Source organism: Parasteatoda tepidariorum, chromosome 3 (genome assembly GCF_043381705.1).
Source record: "Parasteatoda tepidariorum isolate YZ-2023 chromosome 3, CAS_Ptep_4.0, whole genome shotgun sequence".
In the NCBI taxonomy this organism is placed as follows: domain Eukaryota; kingdom Metazoa; phylum Arthropoda; class Arachnida; order Araneae; family Theridiidae; genus Parasteatoda; species Parasteatoda tepidariorum.
The window spans coordinates 90901161-90922631 of record NC_092206.1 but is presented as its reverse complement, the minus strand read 5'-3'; the positions used below and the strand labels follow the sequence as shown (position 1 = coordinate 90922631).

The window sequence follows — 21471 nt, the reverse complement described above, 5'->3', positions numbered from 1 at the left end:
TCCGCTCTTAGAGCTGAAGCTACGTTTTCCCTCCTCATGACGTCATTGTGTCCACAGATCTCGGAGATCGCAAGCTATTATGATACAAGATATTATGATAACTTAGCATCTTTCTCTTTGTAAAAATAAGTTAGACTTTCTCTGGTTATTAGCCTTCAAACTTTACGTAATTAACACATTATTTCCGTTCATAAACATAGTTCAAAAAAACTTTATCGGCCATTATATTAAAAAAAATACCATTATAAACTTATAAAAATGTTTTACCAGTTGGCGAAAAATGACACTATAAATACTTCATTTTAAAAATTTCTGTTTTAACTTTATTAAGAAAAATGAAAGCATATATCGACACTTTTTTTATCTACATATTCTTTTATAACAATAAGTTGAGTTAAATTTAGAATCCCTGATTTTAAAATATGCCGTTAATAGCAATTTGTTCACACTTAATCATTAGGAAACATCAACCTTAAACGCTAATTACTGAAACAAAATAATAATTTAGGTTCATAATGACATTAGAAATTTTACAATTGTTTATAGATATTTAAATTTATGATATAATTTATAGATATTTAAATTTATGATATAATTTATAGATATTTAAATTTAAGAGAATATAATTTTTAAAAAAAATCATAAATATGTTATGAAATTTGGAGAATTCCAACTATATATTTTATTTATACATTTTATTTACATTTTAATTTTCCTTGACTTTACCCATTTTTTAAATTTTTTTCACATGCCTTTCTTTTTGAAGTAACGAGGCGGTTTCTATTTAGATAAGGCATTTATATAAAAGTTCTTATCGATTGTTCTTAACGTATTGCTGTTTTATATTAACTGTGTCATTTCGGAATACATTCTTTACATAGCTGTTCATTTACTTTAGGGAACACGCGGAAAATTATATTTTTTCCTCTTGTTTTTCTATCAGAATTTTTTCAAATTGCAATCGTGCAAACTGGCATTTCGATAATAGTTTTAAATTCTTGTAAATTCACTGCAAAAACTGAGGAAAGTCCTTATAGAAAATAACAAATGTCTTAGAATATTTCCCAAAAAGAAATGCTCCAATATTAGTTAGAGCTAGTAAGGCCGCACGCTCCGTTCTTGAAGTAAAAGTGTGAGCTTTGCGCCAAAGTGACGTCACTAGAGAAAATCGGAGGATTGGAGCGTCGAGAGCTACTTCAAAGGAGTGAAGCAGCCCTTCTTATTCTCTTTAGCTCTGGGTCGATTGAGCGAATTGTTTGTTTCTGACGTGCATTAAAAAAATGGATATCATTCCCAGGAAAAGATTCGAATTGTTACGCTTAGTCAGCATACATCTATGACTGTAAGGGATATTGCTGCAAAAGTTGGAGTAGAAAAATCGAGTGTTTCGAGGATTATTCATATGCAAAAGAATTTGGGTACAGTGTCTCCGAAACGAAAGAGTAAATGTGGACGCAAACGCAAGACGACACCTCGAACAGACCAGTTTCTATTGCGAAATAGAAAATTCATCCTCGCAAAACAAGTACAGACCTTCAGAGAGATTTATCAGCTACTGGTGTGAGCATCGATACATCGACAGTCAGACGAAGGCTTAATGAAGCTGGGAGAATTGCAAGAAAACCAATAAAAAAACAGCTAATGATTGAGAATGTTATAAAAGTTTGGTTTCACGATGACGAGATCAAAAATTTATGTTCGAATTTAGTAGAATCCATGCCAAACCGAGTACAGGATCTATATCGAGCTAAAGGAGGACATATTTCATATTAGATGGCTATACCATGCATGTAAGTTAACTTATAGTGATTAAACAACATTTGTGAAAAATTTTGAGCTTGTCGCAATTAATTTGCACAGTAGTGTATGTAATATGCGTATTATTATAAGTAGAATTATTATGGTAGTTGAACTTTTTATATGTTTGAAATTATAAGCAAAATTTAAAAAGAAAGTTATTATTTTAAAAATAATAATTTTTTTTCCCTTTATCAAAATTAAGTGACTGGCCACTTCACTTGCTATGCAACACCCTGTTGCTACTACAGCATCAAGATTTTTGATTATTTTACTTTAATTGATATATTTTCCAGAGTAATTATTTCTATTTTGTTTTTTAGAATTGAGAAATGTTTTTAAAGAAGCGTAGACTTTACACTTGGTCTAAAAGACAACATCGTAGATTAGTGAGGCAAAATGCTATCCTAAGTAATAGATCTGAGAATGAAGAAGTTGATAATTCCTCTAATAATTTATCTGATTCACCTAACAATTCATCGAATAAATTGTCTTATGGATGTCCTAAATCATTAGAAAATGATACTGTCCCTATAAATTTTAATTCAGAATTAGCACAATGGGCCATAGTGTATATCATCCGTGTTGCAGTTAATTCATTGTTAAAGATATTAAAAAAGCACAATATTAATTTAAATTTGCCAACAGATGCTAGGACACTTTTAAAAACTTTAAAAGAAACCAGCCTTATGGAAAATATTTGCATATTGGTTTGCAAATTCAACTCGAAAAAATTTTGAAAGAAAAATCTTTAAATAACCTATCCAAGATTGAACTAGTGGTGCATTTTGATGGTACAAAAAGTACTTTATGGCCCATATTAGGAAGCATTTTTGGTACTTCTCTAGTATTTTTGATTGGTGCCTATCATGGTTATGAGAAACCTCTTTCTTGCAACACGTATATTTATTGTTTTGGTTGAGGAGGTTATTAAATTGACTTCAGAAGTAATCGAATTTATGGGCACCAAGATTCCTTTTGAATTAAAAGCGATAATTTGCGATACGCCGGCCAAATTTTTTATATTATGTGTGAAAGGTCATGGCGGCTATTCTAGCTGCACTAAATGCATTGTTGAAAATAGGGTACGCTTTCCTGAAACCAATGCTAACAAAAGAGAAAGTTCTGATTCAATGAAGATTTTCATAATGAGGGAGAAAATTCTCTTTTGGAAAAAATTCCAAATTTAGGTTCAATCACAAATGTGCCATTAGACTACATGCATCTAATTTGCTTAGGTGTAGTTAGGAAAATGTTACATTTGTGGATTAAAGGTAGTCCGAAAGGAGTACCTGTGGGGAAATTTCCGACATTTCCCAAAGATTATTAAATTTGAGGGATAGAATTCCCATTGTGGAAACCAAGGGGTTTGGACGAGATTAACAATTGGAAAGTCACCGAGTTCAGGCAGCTATTCCTATATTCTGGCCCTCTAGTCTTAAAAGATCTAAAACCCACGGATAAATTTCAACATTTCCTAATCCTTCATGTTGCAGTGAGGTTGTTATGCCAAAATATTACTGACGACAATTTAAAATATTCAGAAAAATTGATGATATATTTTGTTAAATGGTTTGGCCGCTTGTATGGCAAGCAATCGCACAATGTTCATGGCCTAATCCACTTGCCTGATGATGCAAAGATATTTGGATCAATTGAAAATTTCAGTGCCTTTAAGTTTGAAAACTTCATGAAAACTCTAAAGAAGTTGATCAGAAAGTCCAACCAACCTTTACAACAAATTTCTAAAAGATCTATGGTAATATTTAATTTAACACATTGTCACAGTGTTCTGTGACATCGTTTTTTATCAATGTATTCTGTTATTTATTTGTTTCTTTAATTTAATCTAATTCCCCCTTTTAATTTGTTTTCCTTTTACTTAATTTTAATTTAACAATTTTTTTTACAATTTATTTTAACTTTTCACCTTCTTTCGCCGTTTCTGTGAGTTTTAAGCGTCTTCATTTTTATTCAACTTTTCCACCCTTTTGTAACTCCCTGGAGTTTGACGCTCAACTCCCTGGAATAATTAATGATAATGCACATTTAGTACAATTTTGTTAAACATTTTTTTTTCCTTTAGTCTTATTTTGTTGATTTTCTAAACTTAATTTTGATGAACTTTCAACATCACCACGTGTAAATTTAACGTTTAATTGTTGTCAATTTTACAAATTTTGGACACTTGAGTATTAATCTAACCGTAGGCATTAGATATGTTAAACTCAAAAAAAATTATTCCTTTTATTCATTGTAATGATTTCAAATAATGTTTTCAAGTGAGATTTTCCTTGAAAAATTTTTTTTTGATGAGCAAACATTGTCTATATAATTAAGTCAATGAAAGATCTTAGTGTTATGTTATACACTCATGTCCATAAATTAAGGATAATTCAGAATCACACGGAAATCAAACTCTAAAATTAAAATTTCACCTGTAGAATTATCACACACATCCTGAAGAAGAATATGCAAATCACAGGAAACCACTAGATGACGCTGGTAGTACGTCACAATGACGAGAGTGTAAGAGAGGTGTATATAAGGAATGGTGGCAAAGAAGTAAAATTGTTCACAAGCACTTTAAAAGCCTTTCAGTGCAATAACCGCATAGTTATGGCACAAAGGAAGCATTTGGATGATTTTTTACGTGGCAGAATCATTGGACGACAGGAATGTGGACGTACCCAACTGGAAGTATACGAGGAACTTGGAATCACCAGTAGTGTCATCTCCAGGCTTTGGCAACGATTCCAAGATGATGGTAATGTGAGTAGACGTTACAGCACAGGTCGCCCCCGAGTTACAACGCCGAATGAAGACCGGTATTTGGCAGTTACTGCCAAAAGAAACAGACGGAGCACAGCATCAGACCTGTCTCTTCAGCTACCAGTACGACAGTTTCAAGGCAGACCGTGTACAGACGCTTAGGGCACATTGGTCTATATGCTCGTAGGCCTGTCACATGTGTTCCACTTACCGCAACTCACTGTCGCCTACGATTAGCCTGGAGTAGAGAGCATGCATTGTGGACACCGCAACAGTGGTCTTGTGTGATGCTTTCCGACGAGTCCAGGTTTAGTTTGCAGTCTGATTCTCGCCGGACTTTCATAACGAGCGATTAATTCTCACTTGGGCCGGATCACGCTATTGGTCGAAAATGACATCACTGTTTGGGGGAAGAGAGATGGTGGCTGTTGGCTGGTGTTTGTATGAGTTTGGCGACAAATTTCTTATGCACACTTGCTCGCTCGGAATTTATTTATTCCTTGCAAATGTTTACTTAAGGTGGGGAGATAGGTAAATGTCCACTTCAGCATTTCAGACAATATTTATGTTTTAATTGATTTAAATTCATCAAAGCTAAAAACAATAAAAATAATGAATGATTTTACAAATATAAGATGGTATAGTAATATTACAAATACGTTTTTTTTTCGTTTGTTTGTTTTTCCATAAGAATTATCTTTTGCAGTTATGAAGTAACAAAAATTGAAATAAACATAAGCTCAAATTTACTCATACATCGCAATTTAGTTGTGTTATGAATAATTTTAAAAACTTCATAATCAAGCAACACGTAAATTTAGTTTAAAGTAATGACCAAAATTCTGGGCTAGCCTCCTCCCACCTGCATTTCTAGAACAGCCCCAGTTGCTAATGACGTAAAAGCAGTGTAGAGGCTGTTGGTTGCGTCAGCTCAGATAGCATGAAAAACTGAGGAAGAGGGATCGAGGATAGGAACGAAAATCGAAGGTAGGAGGACGAACCGAAATAGTTCCTGCGCGGATGAATACCGGCGGAGGAGCATCAACCGGCGGCCAAGGCAGGGAGTGAAAAGGCTGAAGTCCAGTATTTAAGCAGATGACAGTTTGCCTTCGAAAGAGGTTGTTGTGCAGCGTCCGAGACTTCGTCCCGATATCCCATTTCTTCCCGGTGACGCCCACCTGCAGTATGCGACATTTACAATCAAAAGTTTAAGTTTTTAATTGTTCTTTTAATAACAATTTTTAATGTTTCTAAAGAATAACTTGTTAATTGGAGTTTGTGAAGTTTCGTAGATGGTTTGTTATCTTTCAATATTAAAGAGGATGTTTCTTTGCCATATTGTTTCATTTTTGAAAGTCTTACATCTCCATCACCGAAGCATATACAAGCAGTATAGCTTAATTTCACTTACTTAGATTCTAATAAAAAATTACCACAAAACTGTGCAAAATGTGAATATTGTCTTTATTACTCAACATTAATACCACGCGTAAATAGAGCGCATTTTATCGCCAAAATACTATGCAATACACAGTATATCCCTTCCCCAAACAGTGATGTCATTTTCGACCAATAGCGTGATCCGGCCCAAGTGAGAATTAATCGCTCGTCTTTCATATGGAGAGCGCCAGGTACCCGTTACCACCAAGAGAACACCATTGAACGACACCGTTACGGTGGTGCAGGATGGCCCGTTTGGGGAGGAATTATTCTTGGTTCCAGAACTGACCTGCATGTTCAGAGTGTAACGATGACAGGCCACATCTATAGGTATGTCTTTCTGGAACAACATGTACGTTTGTTTCGGGGCGCCATGGGTGCTAAATTTCTGTTTATGAACGACAACGCCCGTCCTCACCGTGCAAACATTGCAGACGAATGCCTTCAATCGGAGGATATCACCCGTATGGATTGGCCAGCATACTCACCGGACTTGAATCCAATAGAGCATGTGTGGGATATGCTTGGCCGACGAATTGCAGCCCGTCAACCACCTCCCACCTGTCTACCGGACTTTCGGAGGGCATTGCTTGATGAGTGGTGTAATATTCCCCAAGATCAGATTGATAATTTGATACTCAGCATGCCTAGGCGTTGTACGGCCTGTATTGCATCGTCCGGGAGACATATTACGTATTAACCCTCATACTAACCATGTTATACAGCTTTTCGTAAATAGGTTCTTTTTTAAATTTGCTCCAGGGAGTAAAAATCGCAATTTTTATTAATTATGTCAAACATATAGCATCTTTTTTGCTCTTTACCTTTTGTTTAATACATAGACTTTACAAATAAGTCAAATTTGTTTGGCTTCTGTCTCTTTCTGTGCCTGAACTTCATTATCCTTAATTTATGGACATGAGTGTATTGTGTCTTACTAGATATTCGGATTTTATATGTTGTCCATTTGTATTATATGGATATATCTTGTCTTACTCACTAATTCACCTTGTGCAACAAATTATTTCAATAATTGGACTAATTTTTTTCTCTCTCAAACAATTTTTTTTCATTTTTGATCGCTATTCATGATTTAAGCGATTGTTATTTTGTTTTTTTCGAAATTTCATGTAGTAAACATAAATTTTTTTCTCCGTCGTCAGTTTGTCATTACATAATTTTTGTTGCTACAACTGATTGTGTACCACCTCCGTCTGATTTCACTTTAACGGTCTGACTTGGTTATCATGCTGGCCATGATAAACACTTGCGCAGGTATCAAGTTAGTGGGTATTGGTGTTTTTGACCTGATGGTGACAACTTAAGTTTTCAGTTAATTTAATTCAGCTCAAATCAATTTTTTTTTGTTTTATTCTGTTAACAATGTTCCTCGCATTGTTTTAATATATATTGTGGTTACTTAACGCTCATTGCGAAATTTAATTCAGTGGTAATTTTTATTGTGTACATACCTTGAAAGGTAGTGTTATGAATTTGTGTGTAACAGGGGTTCTGATCTGGAACACACTAGTTACTCACCCAAATTTTTGTTACTAACCATACAAGTTATCAGTGAACAGTTAACTGCCGCAGCTTTACCTTTTAGGTGTGATCTGTCCTGTAGACTCTTCTTTTGGGAACTTTTCGGATCAACAGCGTTAAGCCTCACTCATTGGAACACTTTGTAGAACGTCAGCAACCTATCCAACTACTTGTACAAGTTTTGTGCAACTGAACCACCCCCTCTTCAAAACCTGAACTTTTCCAAGTGAAATTTTACTTAGTGAATCTTTGTATGCCGTCTCTACTTTACATCTGTTTTATTCTCTTCAAAATGTTGATAATTATATGTGTTAAAAATTTATTGTAATGCAACATTCTTGGTAACTGCAAGATTTCAATTTAATATTTTTCTTTTGGTTTAATTTTTTTCAAAAAAAATTTTCCTCCTTCGTTCAAAATTTTTTTCAAGCTTAGTGGGGTAATATGTCACAGTGCTCTGCGACCTCGTTTTTTATCGATTCTAGGAAAAAAAGGTACCGGAAAAACAGGTACGGAAAAAAAGGTATCCGTGTAGGGAAAAGTCTGTAGGGGATAATATGTGAAATGAGAAGATTAGATTGAAGCGCTTTTTGCTGTTCCGTGCATGTTTTTTTTTTTTCGTGTCGCGCGTTTTCAAAGTTGCCAACTTTTGTTTTTTTGTTTATCCAACTTTTGTTTCTTATTTACGCACATTTATTCTTAAAAAGTTAATTAAATAGGAAAATGTTCAATAATATTGTTTATTTATTTTCTAAGATCATGATTCTACCGGGAATCTTGACTCTATTGAAAAAGTGTTATCAGGCTATATGAAACNACCTTTAGGGGAGGGGGAGTAGAATTAATGTGTTTCGCTTATAACGCTTGTAATAGAAATTTTTTTTAAAAATAATCAATGAAGAATAAATGAAATAATTTTTTTTTAAAAAAAAGCGTAAAACAACCAGCCCATAAGTTCGCCCCCTTACCCTTCTCTGTGCCTCAATGATCTAATCTGAATTATTACAGATAAAAAGAATATTCATTGAAACAGCCAGAAGCATTTATGCTACCCAGAAAGTGAGAGGGGAAATATCCCAACAGATTCTCCCTATGGAGGTACCTTTTTTTCCAGGGACCCATTTTTTCGTACCTTTTTTTCCGTCTACCGAGAAAGACAGCTGGGTCAATTCGACCTTGAGTCACCAGAAGGTGAAAAAAAATGACACAAAAATTTGTTACTGAAATAAAAAAAAAAGGATTTCCTATTCTCATTAACGAGCTGGGGTAAAATAAAAATTAAATTACATAAAAAAAAACCAACATTAAACTAAGAGGGATTAAATTAAACAATTAGAAAAAAATCGTCACATATCACTGTGACAGTACCATAACGATATTAGAAACTTACATTGATCAAACGAAGGAGCAGAATCCAACTGAATTAGAAGTGAAACTTAAGCGTGTTGAACAATTATATCAAAAAGTAGACGAATTGAAGTATCAATGATTCTGAGATAACTGAAATAGAAACTGATTTAGAAGGATGGATCTAATGTTGTATTTTAAAAATGTGTTTGATATTGTGTTAGGTTATCTTTTTTTTTTCTTCATAATCTGGTTTTCTTCCCCCCTGGCCTCAGGCTCATCATCGCTTATGTTAATTGTTGTGTTTCCTTTTTTATTTACTACTGTCGAGAATTCCCACTATAACTGTCTTCTGCGCATGTTGTTTTGGTGCGCCCACAGTGCTACCAGTTGATGTTAATATCTCGATCTGAGAACAAGCTCCGTTTAGCTCCGTAAATAATTGAACTTTAATTGTTAATCCTTTTTTTGTTTGTGTTTTCTAATTCCGTTATTATTAAAGTGATTGTCTATAAAACATGTTAGAGTCTTATGACTGAGCAAATTGATATTTATTACCAAAGTGGCAGTCCTGGAGAACGGGGTAAAACTTACCTTACTTTATAGAAATAGTTTTCTTCAGTTTTTGCTTAAAAATTGATTACTACTTTCTCCATTTCAGACTTTTCATCCTATAAACTTTGACTTCAAGAGCCCATCACGGTTTTTGCGGTTTCACACTATTCTTATGCCACTATACTTCACCGCCTAACTCTGTACCTTCCCTCCAAAACCACTTTAACGTTAATTTTTTTCTAACCCCTTCCCCTTTAACACTCTTCTAAATTCAATTTAAGTTAACATTATATTCTCATTAACCAGCCAGAACGCGCGCCGTATCCAAGAGATCCCGTCGTCCCAAACCGTAGAAATCCCCCCTTTCCTCCAAAGTGGACCAAGTCCGCAGTAGCTGCATTCAAGGTCAACTTCTTTCCGCCGAATGAAATTTCTACAATCCACTATTCACTATTGTTGTTATTTTTCGATAATAGGGTCTGAAGGACCCGGCGCGCCTGTTCGTGTGACTAGTTTTTGGGGCATATTTCCGTGAGATCATTCGTGTGGAGCGTGTGTTATAAAAAAATGTCTCGCTATTTGAGCTACGATGAGGAAATGAAGCGTTTACAAACATTACTGGCGGAAGTTTCAACTGATGAGGAAACAATAAATGAAGATGAAGAATTAATAAGTGAAAGCGAACAAACTGATAATTTTAGTGAGCATCAGTCGTCTTCGGAGGAAGACAGTATAGGCACCGGAGAGAACGACTATTTTGTAGGAAAAGACAAAATTACGAAGTGGAAAAAAACGCCATATCGCCAAAATGTGCGAACCCCGGCCGCCAACATAATAACTAGATTGCCAGGAAATGTCGGAGAAGCCAAAAATCTATCGTCTCCTATTGAATCGTGGACATTTTTGATAAATGAAGAGATGCTAAACAAAGTAGTGGATTTTACGAATATTTACACAGATACGATTGCTGACAATTTTCCAAAGAGAGCGGGATGCAAGAAAAACGACTGTGAATGAAATTAGAGCACTTATCGGACTATTGTATTTTTGTGGAGTGCATAAATCTTCCCATGCAAATGTCCTTGATCTTTGGGCAACGGATGGAACTGGACTTGATATATTTCACAGCACTATGTCATACAAATGATTTCTATTTCTATTAAAATGCTTCAGGTTTGATGATGTAAGAGATAGACAGGAAAGAAGAAAACTTGCACCTATCAGAGATTGCTTTGAAACATTTGTTTGTTTCAAGCTGTCAAAAATTCTACGTCGGAGAATATGTAACGATAGACGAAAAACTTGAACCATTTAGAGGAAGATGTTCTTTTAGACAATACATCCCAAATAAACCGGCAAAATACGGGATTAAAATATACGCCCTGGTAGATTCCAGAACATTCTATACTTGGAACTTGGAAATAAATGCCGGGACTCAGCCAAAAGGTCCGTATGAAGTCAGTAATTCTCCCAACGATATCGTTAAGAGAGTGACACAAAAACTCAATAATTCTGGGCGAAATGTAACAACAGATAACTGGTATACAAGTTATAGTTTGGCACAGGATTTATTGAAGAAAAAAATCACAATGGTTGGAACTGTAAAAAAAAATAAACGGGAGTTACCGATAGAATTTGTTACTAGAAAACAAAAAGAAGTACACTCCTCATTATTTGGATTTCAGAAGAATACGACTTTAGTGTCATATGTTCCTAAGGAGAATAAGTGCGTTAACCTGTTATCAACAATGCATAATGATGGAACAATAGATATTTCAAGTGGTGACGCAAAAAAGCCAGAAATTATTACTTTTAATAATATCACAAAAGGTGCAGTAGATGTGATGTCGTCGATGGAATGTCCGCACCATATTCTACTGCAAGAATAAGCAAGAGATGGCGTATGGTTGTATTTTTTTCAATTTTGAACACAGCAGCAATAAATGCAAGTCTTATTGCTGTCAACGAAAAATCCGCCCACTGCATACAAAAATAGAAGAGCCTTCTTGAAAGAAATTGCCATGGCTCTTACCCAACCCAACCATACCCAAAAAGCTGAAAGATAAACTGCAACATTTTCCTGCAAAATAAGTAGAGCCGCCACAAAAGTGCAACACCAAAAAAAGGTGCTATATTTGTTCTTCCTCAAAAGACAGGAAGACCAAAACATGTTGTGCCAAATGCCAGAAGAATGTATGCAATGAACATTCAATTACAGTGTGTGATGTATGTTCTTAAAATGTAAGTTTGTTTATTAAAATATAAATTTCTCATACAAACCTTGGAAACATATTCTCACTATTTATCTATTTTATATTATTTAAGAACAAATGCTATCTACTCATTGTCCTAAAATAGTTCAAAAGTAAGAAAGGATCCATTGGACCCACCACGCCTGCTCGCGTAATATTGTGAGAGCGCCTTCTGCCAGGTTAAGCCCCTTAATTTCCTCACTGTTACACACATTCATTTTCTAAAGAAAGGCAGAATAGCAACAATATTTCAACCACCTAAGAAAATATACAATTTAAAGATCAATTTTTAATTAAACCAAACTCTGGAACTGACGATTGCTGTGGCTTGAAGTCAGGAGAGATAGTAATAGTACGAAATATCTTTTTTTCAAACGAACATTATTGTCAAATGATCAAAGGCCAGTATTTTCTAAACAGAGCAAACTATTATGATAAACACTGCCATTCTTCCCTATTAGACATCTATGTTGTTGCCAGCTTGTCGAGTTTAAAGTCTTCGCCAGTAGAAAACATTGTAAAAAAATATGTTTTATTCCCATTGCAAGATAAGCATATCGCTTTACCTTTATTGCACAGCATTAGCTAAATTTATTTTTGTAATATAGCATACAGGGCTCTGCAAAAATCCCTATTCTCCCTTTTATAAAGTTTAGTCCTTTTTTATTGCTATTTTCAATGTTTAAAAATCCTTATTAGTATTTTTGATAGCAGTAATAAAAAAGCGAAACATTGTTTCATTAAGTTTAAGAATTATTTTTTTCCTCTTTAAGATGAAATTTTATTTTTGATTTCTTTTCTTCTATTGTAACTTTTAACTTCAAATTTGTTTTGAATTTAGTTTCAATGTATTAGCTTTTATAAACTTTTTTTTCACAAAAATAGATTAAAAAAAAGGCAACTTTAATCTTGATTAAAAATACAACAATCTTTCAACTCTAAGGACTTCACTTTGTCTGCTATAAATTATTAAAAATAATTAAGTACCTATAAAATAAGAGTAATAGGCAAAAGCAGGTGATTTTTTTTTTAAATTTTTGATTTCAGCTTCCTACGTCTCTAAATGTAAAATTAATATTTATAATCCTATTTGCATTTATATAAGAAAGAATTGAAACTTTAATAGGTCGTATCGTTTATAGATTTTGAGCATAATTGGGAATTTAAGTAGCTTTTGCAAAAAGAAAATATATTTTAGTTATTTGTACAGTTTTTTAATTTAAATTTTCAATTCTTATGTTTCCATATTGTAATTTTATTTATTGTAATTTTCTCAACCTGGGCTGAACCAGGTTGAGAAAAATCTACGAAATAAAATTGAAAAGCCGGACAATGAAAAGCAGGGAAACAGTAACATGGGACTCTATTTGAGAAAGGCAAAGTTAGAAGGAAAATTTAGAATTAAAATTCATAAAGAGGTAACTTAATTAATCTTTTCTTTATCAATTTAAATATTTTTAAGTAAAAAAGAAAAAAACATTTTTTCTATTATTCGCAACTTGTATACCACAATGTTTAAACATCACCGCATATTTTTACGTAACTTTTCATAAAATTTATATAGCAAGTATATTATTTTGATTATTGGGTCATTCCTCAATATACACAAGTAATGGTATTTTCTTTTAAGTAGGGTAGAAAATTTGTTGCGTTATGGAACATAATTGTTTCTAGAATTTAAAAAATGTTTCATTATATTAAAAATTCTTTGTTTTTTTTAAACTTTTCTTTATCATTAAAGAAAGTAATAAGGAAAAAGGATAAAAAAAAGTATTCTGATTTCTCAATTATTAATCTTTTTAATATAAATTAGAAGTACCTTTATTAAAAACGATTGCCAAACTCTTTCATATTTTCAAATTTAGAAAAATGTGTAAGGATTTCAAAATTTAGCTGTGATTATGTCATCATGTTTATATATATTTTTTTATTTACTTTTTAGCTGCAATTAGATAGTAAGCCTCCTCGGACGTTCATCTTATTCCCCGTATTTAGTTTTTAGAAATCTAAAGCATTTTCCTTTGTATTTATGAGTAAAACAAAAAATGGAAATTTGGAGGAAAAAAAATTATAAAATTTTTTAGCTGATAGCTATAGATAAATACTAGTTAATTATTATTAATGTCTAATGTTTGTTTAATTACGTATTGATTTTAAATTTAGCATAATTGATCTTTTTAATAAGTGTAAATATATAAACTAAATATGTTAATTTCTGATACAGTTCAACTATTTAATACATAAAATACATTGTACATTTTCAGAACACTGAGTTACTTCATTATTGAATTTCAAGATGACGTGCAACTCGTACCAAATGATTGGCTTAGTGAAGATAGGCGTACTTGCAAGCTTCCTAATTATGATCCTATGAAATATCAGAAAGCGGTAAGGATTAAAGAAGGTGCCAGTCTCTCTTGGCCAGAGTATCCTGTTGTCAGGGTTATGAGAAAAACTGGTGAGTTCAGTTATTGCTTTAAATATATAAAATATCAGACATAACAATCTTGTTCTTTTGAAAAGCTAAACAAATTTCAGAGGGAATTTTGTAATCGTGATTTTTTATATTACAGACTATTAGTTTTAGTACAAACTTTTATAAGTTAATTTCTGAATTCTAGTTAAATCATGTATTACTGTAAACTTTATTCAGATTAAATGCTTCACATTTAAATTCAAAGTCTATTAAAAAATAACATTTTTATTTTTTCCCTTCTCTATATTACTTTTTCAAATTTGAATTATAAAATATAATTTTTTTTGTTAGATACTTATGAAAAAGGTCACCGGTTATTAGTTAGAGCAGAAAACAGGTCTAAAAGAAAAAGGCAAGAATATGACGAGGAAGAAATCTTCTACATTAGTAGGCATGCTCTACCAAAGCAGCCTTTGAAAGAACAATGAATAAATAGTGTTGAAAAGTTGAGTGTCGAAAAGTTCAGTCACGATGTAGATGTTCAACCACAGCCACATTCAAGTACCTATAAATTATTCTATATTTGTTTTCAACTGAATAATTGTTCATAATATTTTTATAGAGGTGCTGTAGCCAGAATTGTTTTTTGGGGGGTGATGCAAATATATGTGTATTCATTAATAATAATTTATGATATAAAAAAATATGTAATTGTAACATGTATAGAGAATTTATACAACAAAATTAAAAGTAGTGATTGAAAAATTTTAAAAATTGCTTTTTAAAAAATTAATTGCTTCAATAAAATAATCCATTGCTGAGTTCATATTTTTCCTTAATGTGTTTAATACTTGCAATAAATTTTATAAAAGTTATATGAATATAATCTGTGATTTTTTACTGACAAATGATTTAATCATTTTCAATGCTCATTTTAAAGTTACATTATTGTTAAAATTTTGTAAGGACGTAAAACTATTTTATGAAAGGACAATACTTCACCATTGTTTATAATGTTTTATTTCAAAATATTTTTTTAACAGTCATGTAATTTTAAAAATCGTTTTTGTTATTCTGCCTTTGCTTCAAAAAAAAAAAAAAAATTATTGGCGGCTTAATTGTAAGACATTTCATTACGTCGTATGATAATATATTATAACTTATTTCTTTGTCATGATTTATAGAGGAATTTCTAAACGGAAAGTGTGGCACAAATGTTGTCAGGTTGATTTTAATGTTTCAAATATGTAGTTTGGTCTCATGTGGCCTCTCTGTATGAATTTGATTCCAAACAGGATCATAGGAGTGTTCCCAAATTAACGCAAAAGCACATTGAGGTTGATGGACTTAGTGCTATGAATGTGAAGCTCACTGCACAGGTTTTAATATAATCTGTTGCTGCGGGTATTTGCACTCAGAGCACTTCTGGCTATCTACCTCCTAGTACTAAGCATACAACTGACTTCTGTTCAACTGTCAATAAATTATTTGACAGCTTAAACAGTCGCATATTAATTGATAAAACTAATAGTCTGAAATCAGCTGTTACAAAAGCTTAATCCCTTTTAAATAGATGGGCTGAATTCCTTGACTTCATTAAGTCAATTGAATTTCAGACCAAGGGGAAAAAATTAATTTTCCTTGTTTATGGGAATGGCAAATCACCTTATCTGCTGCTATGAAACTGGTCCTCGTTTACTTGATGAGGTTCCATTCATACTAATGTGCAGATTCCGTCAAGATGCAATTGAGAACTTTTTTTTCTGTTGTCAGACGCAGAGGAGGTAACAATGACCATCCTACTGCATGTAACTGTCAACAGAGGGCTCGAATGTTAAGGTGACCGACTACGTTTAAAACATCGATTTTCGACCTCAGGTACGATTTTTTTTATTTGTGTTTTAGATAATTTGAACTTTCTTCTTTCCAAAACTGTTTTTGTTTTTTCTCTACGTGCTCTAGAAGTTACTTTTAAGTTTATAAAACATGTCGTCTGCTTCAAAAAGAAACCGGAAGTGCTACTCTAAAACCGGAAGTTGCTTAAAAGTACATTAATTATTTTAAGTGTTTAAATTCATGTTCTTTTAATTAAAATTTTAAACACTTTCTTTTAGCCATTTTTAAACTTTTTATTACAGATTATTGTTTTTTACTAGAAATCTGGCAACAAATCAAGTCTCGTGTTAGTTGTTTAAATTTTCACGCTGATTTTGTTCTTTTTCTTTTGCACTTTTCTAATGCAAAATATTACATTTTACCTTCGAAACTGCTCATAATTTTACTATAAACATTCTAAACAATGGATCACACTAAAAGATATCGCTCTAAAAAGCGAAAATTTTCTAGTAACCAGTACACCATTGAGAAGAAAAATGAAGCTGTTGAGAATTGCATTGATGTAAATACTTCAAGCTGCTTATCGAAACTGAATAGAACATTGGATGATATTTTTGATAAAAATCGAATATCTGAACTTACTGGAAATTGCATAATAGATATTGAAGTATTAATATCTATATTCGCAGTTTTGTGTTACCCAATCTGTTATAATAAAGGTAGCCTATCACTAATTGAAGATTCTAGATTTGGCATGTGTTCCAACTTTCTGTTGGAACACATGTCAAACACATTTTGTATATGTGCACATTTTCCAAAGGTTTTACATCAACAAAAAAGGTGAAGAATTCCAATAGTATAAATATTCTTGCTGTGTTTGCATTACGTATTATAGGAAAAGGTTTCCCTGCAGGGAAAAAACTGTTCGCATTGCTGGATATTCCTTCCCTTTCTAAAGGAAGTTATAGGTCAGCTGAAAATAAAATTCATCAAGCTGCAAATAAAGCAATGGAAAACAGCGTGAGCAATGCTGCTGAGGAGATAAAATATTTGAAAGGTGCGAAAAAAGGTTCAGTGAATTGTGGAGTGTCAATTGATGGCACATGGCAAAAGCGGGGTTATTCGTCTTTGAATGGTTGTGTCAGCTGCATCTCTATTGATAGTGGTAAAGTATTGGACATAGAAATTGTGACATTAAGTTACAATCTGATTTAATATTTCCTGTTTTTAAAATCCAAATCCTTAATCTTCAGTTTAATTTATTATTTTCGGATACAAATCCTTTATTTCCTGATCCAATTCCTCTCGCCCCTTAAAGATCTTTCATGTAGCTCTCCGCTTAAAGGAGTTTCTTTTTTTCTCCCTCTCCCTGAGGTCGGAACATGGCGTTACCATTGCTGATTGTCGTAGCTGCCTTCATTTTAAGTGTGCAAACTTTGCTTTTTTTTCCTTCAAAAAAACCATCTACCATTCTCAGCATGTTTTTGTGAACGATCGCCGAGTTATGATTTCCTAGAGATGAGATTGGCTGGAGCTTCCCTTTGTGTCAAATTATAAAATTCATCGGTAGTTTTGTTAGGCGTCATGCCAGTCACGGTATTTGTCGGCCCAGTTCAGTATGTGATGTTTATCATCCCAACTCCTACTTCAAATAGTCCTTCTGCATGGAATCACTTTTTAAAAGGGATCCTTCATAATGTTTTTCCAAGATATCTTTTCGTTTTTGATAAAGAAAAAGGGACATGGCAATGCCAATTATTGACCGCCCACCTGCCTAAGTATACCGCTTCTCCTTTCAAGTTGATGCGTGAACAATAGCGAACTTATCTACAAATAAAAGCATTGGTTCCATTAAGATGTTGTCATGATTTTGTGACTGTTTCTCAACTTTTTTGTGAGCAATCTAAGGATTGTTGTTTTTCTTACAGATTTTATCCAAGCAAAAGGTGTGTCTTAACGGATACAGTATTATTGCGATGCACGTCTCTTATTATGTACTTCCACTATATAAATCATGTGCTATGTGTGCAATTAAATCTTCGTTAGGCGATTCCTTACAATTCATTTTTTTGTTCTTGCTAAAAATTTAAATTCATTTTTAGTATTCTTTAAAAAATACCCAACAAAAACGGTAAAGAAATTTTGTCTCAATTCTGCAGAATATATAACAAAAAATCAGGTACATCTGCCACTAAGCAACATATATGTCGTAATCACACTGATTCGGCTTCAACTATGGAAACTGTTGGCGTTTATAGCATTTTCGAGCAATCAGAAACCCTGCGAAATCTCTGTTATACAGAGTACTAGGGTGACGGAGACTCGAAAGCTTATGTGCAAGTTTAAACGAGCACAGGCGTTTATAGTTTACATTGTAGAAGATGGATGACATCGAAAGGACATTGAGTTCTAAGTAAGTAATACTTTTATAGTTGTTTATTTTAACACATTCTACCATGGAATTAGAAAGCACAGAATGTTTAATATTCTAAGCCTAAACGAAGGTCTTTACTAATCCCTATCTTAGTGCAAATGTGATGTAAACAAACTGATGCTCTTGTTCGTTTACTTCTGTATGATAATACATTATAACTCTTTTCTTTGTCATGATTTAAAGAGGAGTTTCTAAGCGGAAGGTGAGGCATAAGTGTTGTGTTTGCCGAGCCACAACACTCTCATCCAGACAGGAGATACTTCAGATTCACCAGGGATCCTGTGCGGTAAGATAACAGTTTGTTTATACTCGTTTGCAATGTAATTGTGTTTGTAAGCTTAATTTTTATTTAGCCTTAAGCTTATATTATTTTTTTTTATTTAATGTTTGAAGAAAACTGGTCAGAAATTTCTTTTTCATATTTCTCTAATTTTTAATACAAAAATTTTATGAATTTCAATCTGAATATCAAAATACGAATTCATATTTTTATAATTTTGTTTGTTAATGTTGTTAAATTGTAAATAACATAATTAATAATAAATGTTGTTAAATTATTAAAAAACAACACTGTGATACAAAGGGTCAATTTAAATATTTTAGAGGAAAAAAAAAGTTTATCCTATATTTGAAATATTTTCATACAATAAAAAGTATCCATATGAATGTTCTTCATACTTGAATTTGTACTATGGTCAATGGTTTAAAACTGATCTATATTATTTTTCTGAAGCTACTCTAAATGTAATTTTAGTTTGTTACTAGTAACCACAAACTTTTTTGTTCATTAAATTATTTTGTCACTTCACTTTAAAGTGTTTATTATTACAAAATCGTGAATNATGTTTTTTTTTTTTTTTTACTACATTAGTGTCAGAATCAGAGATCTTAGCTAATACATGTGTTTATTTAAAAAATATGTATAAATTAAGAATCAGTTTTCATGGAACAGTTTTAAAAAAAATTATGATATTTTCCATCAGCTTCGTAAATCTGTTAACAAAATCTCCCAAATGTACCTTCTTTTGCAATAGAATAAACATTATTGACCTATTGGTTGCAAGTTGGGCACTTATTTATATGTGCCATTTGGTTGACATACAATTAGTTTGAGGAGGCTAAGAAATAGTTTGCTTTCCCCTATTTTTGATCAATTGTGCTTTTTGTTATAAATGTTTGGTACATATTTATTGTACTTGTGTACATACAAATAATTTAAACTGTTTTAAGTATTCATTTTTTCGTTGTTTTCAATAGTTGTAGAGAGTGGACAAGCTTATTAAGGAAGGTGGAGCTGGCATCACATTCGCCGAATGCCCTTTATGCCAGCTTCCGAGCTTTCTCCAGTCACTTTGGAGCAAAGGTTTACTCCACTTGGCCAAAAATGCGGTGCCCGATCAGCCTCCAGTTTCCCCACAGATTTCTGGAATGGCTTCATCACTGATGGAGAAATTGGACTCTTCTCGGATTGAAGCAACTGATTTGGTGGTACTCCAAGATGATTCCAACGTAACGCCAAGAAGAGGAGTGCAGAGACTTAGGCTACTAACGCCTAAGTCTAAGAAAATAAAGTCACTGGCAACAAAACTGCATTTCCTCAATAGGAAGTATGCTCAAACGAAAGTTGAGCGTGTGAAAAACTTAAAACAAGTTATAAGCTCGATTGAACCTCAGGTGAGTCCAGTTATTTTTAGTTTTATTAGATCGCAATTAATTTCAAGTTCAGTATCTAAGTATGGACATAGGTGGTCTCTAAGCGATAAAAATCTCTGCTTACAGTTATACCTATCTAGTCCTAAAGCATATAACACCCTGAAACGATTTTTGAATTTGCCTAGTAAACCTACTCTTATAAAAATTGTTTCTGGCATAAAAATGGAACCAGGTTTCTCAACTGCTGTGCTCAATTCAATTAAACTTATAGCCAGTAAGATAAAGCCACATGACAAATATTGTATTATATCTTTTGATGAAATGTTATTAAAATGTGGCTTGGTTTACAATAAAAAGAAAGATAAAATTGTGGGATTTGAAGATTACGGATCCCAAATTCAATCTTCCTCCTCCAAGCTTGCAACACACGCTCATCTTTTATGGTGCGTGGGCTTTGCAAAAAATGGAAACAGATTGTTGGTTTCTTTTTCTTATCACAAACAGCACCGGCTGCCACACCGAAGATTTTACTGACTAATCTTTTAGGTGAACTCAATGTGGCATGACCCCAATTGCTGTTGTATGTGACCAGGGAGCCAACAATCTTAAACTGTATGCCGAAGAATGGGTTGTGACAGTTGACTGTCCTTATTTCACTGTAGATAATGTTAATGTATATACTTTTTTTGATGTGCTTCACTTGTTGAAAAGTTTACGGAACAACATTAAAAAGTATCCTGTTCATTTAAATGGTTTCAAATCAGCAATTTGGTCTCATGTGGCCTCTCTGTATGAATTTGATTCCAAACCAAACAGGATCATAGGAGTGTTCCCAAATTGACGCAAAAGCATATTGAGGTTGATGGACTTAGTGCTATGAATGTGAAGCTCGCTGCACAGATTTTAATATAATCTGTTGCTGCGGGTATTTGCACTCAGAGCACTTCTGGCTATCTACCTCCTAGTACTAAGCATACAACTGACTTCTGTTCAACTATCAATAAATTATTTGACAGCTTAAACAGTCGCACATTAATTGATAAAACTAATAGTCTGAAATCAGCTGTTGCAAAAACTTCATCCCATATAAATAGATGGGCTGAATTCTTAGACTTAAAATTAAAATTTAGGTCAAATAGGATTACATTTCCATATTTATTTCCTATTGTTAAATTTCATAAAAATCCGATTAAATTTAGATTTATAGCGTGTGGTACTAATAGTTATAATTCTGATATATTAGTAAAAGGTTTTTTAGTTTTCTAAAAATTATTTTGCTTAAAATTAAGAAAGAGAAAAATATTGTTATAAATAGTAATGTTGAAGTTTTGGATTATATTAATAATAATGATATGTCTAGCATTAATACTTTCGATTTCGAAAAGTTGTATACAAGTATACCACATGGAAAGATTATTGAGATTTGT

At 32.8% G+C, this 21471-nt stretch overlaps 1 protein-coding gene across 1 annotated transcript; it reads left to right on the top strand.

Annotated features, from left to right (window-relative positions):
• Positions 1 to 11200: 11200 nt before the first annotated feature.
• On the top strand, positions 11201 to 14945 carry LOC107452711 (uncharacterized). Its single transcript, XM_043049190.2, has 3 exons — positions 11201 to 11694; positions 13970 to 14163; positions 14473 to 14945. The coding sequence occupies exons 1-3, from the start codon at positions 11645 to 11647 to the stop codon at positions 14607 to 14609; spliced, it is 381 nt and encodes a 126-aa protein (XP_042905124.1). The 5' UTR covers positions 11201 to 11644; the 3' UTR covers positions 14610 to 14945.
• The last annotated feature ends 6526 nt before the right edge of the window (positions 14946 to 21471 follow it).

What these genes read in the sequence shown, in the direction of transcription:
- LOC107452711 (XM_043049190.2), top strand. Translation starts at nt 11,645, where the DNA reads ATGTATGCAATGAACATTCAATTACAGTGTGTGATGTATGTTCTTAAA. An exon ending in GTGATGTATGTTCTTAAAAT is followed by an intron (nt 11,695 to 13,969) that starts GTAAGTTTGTTT and finishes GTACATTTTCAG; the next exon opens with AACACTGAGTTACTTCATTA. An exon ending in CAGGGTTATGAGAAAAACTG is followed by an intron (nt 14,164 to 14,472) that starts GTGAGTTCAGTT and finishes TTTTTTTGTTAG; the next exon opens with ATACTTATGAAAAAGGTCAC.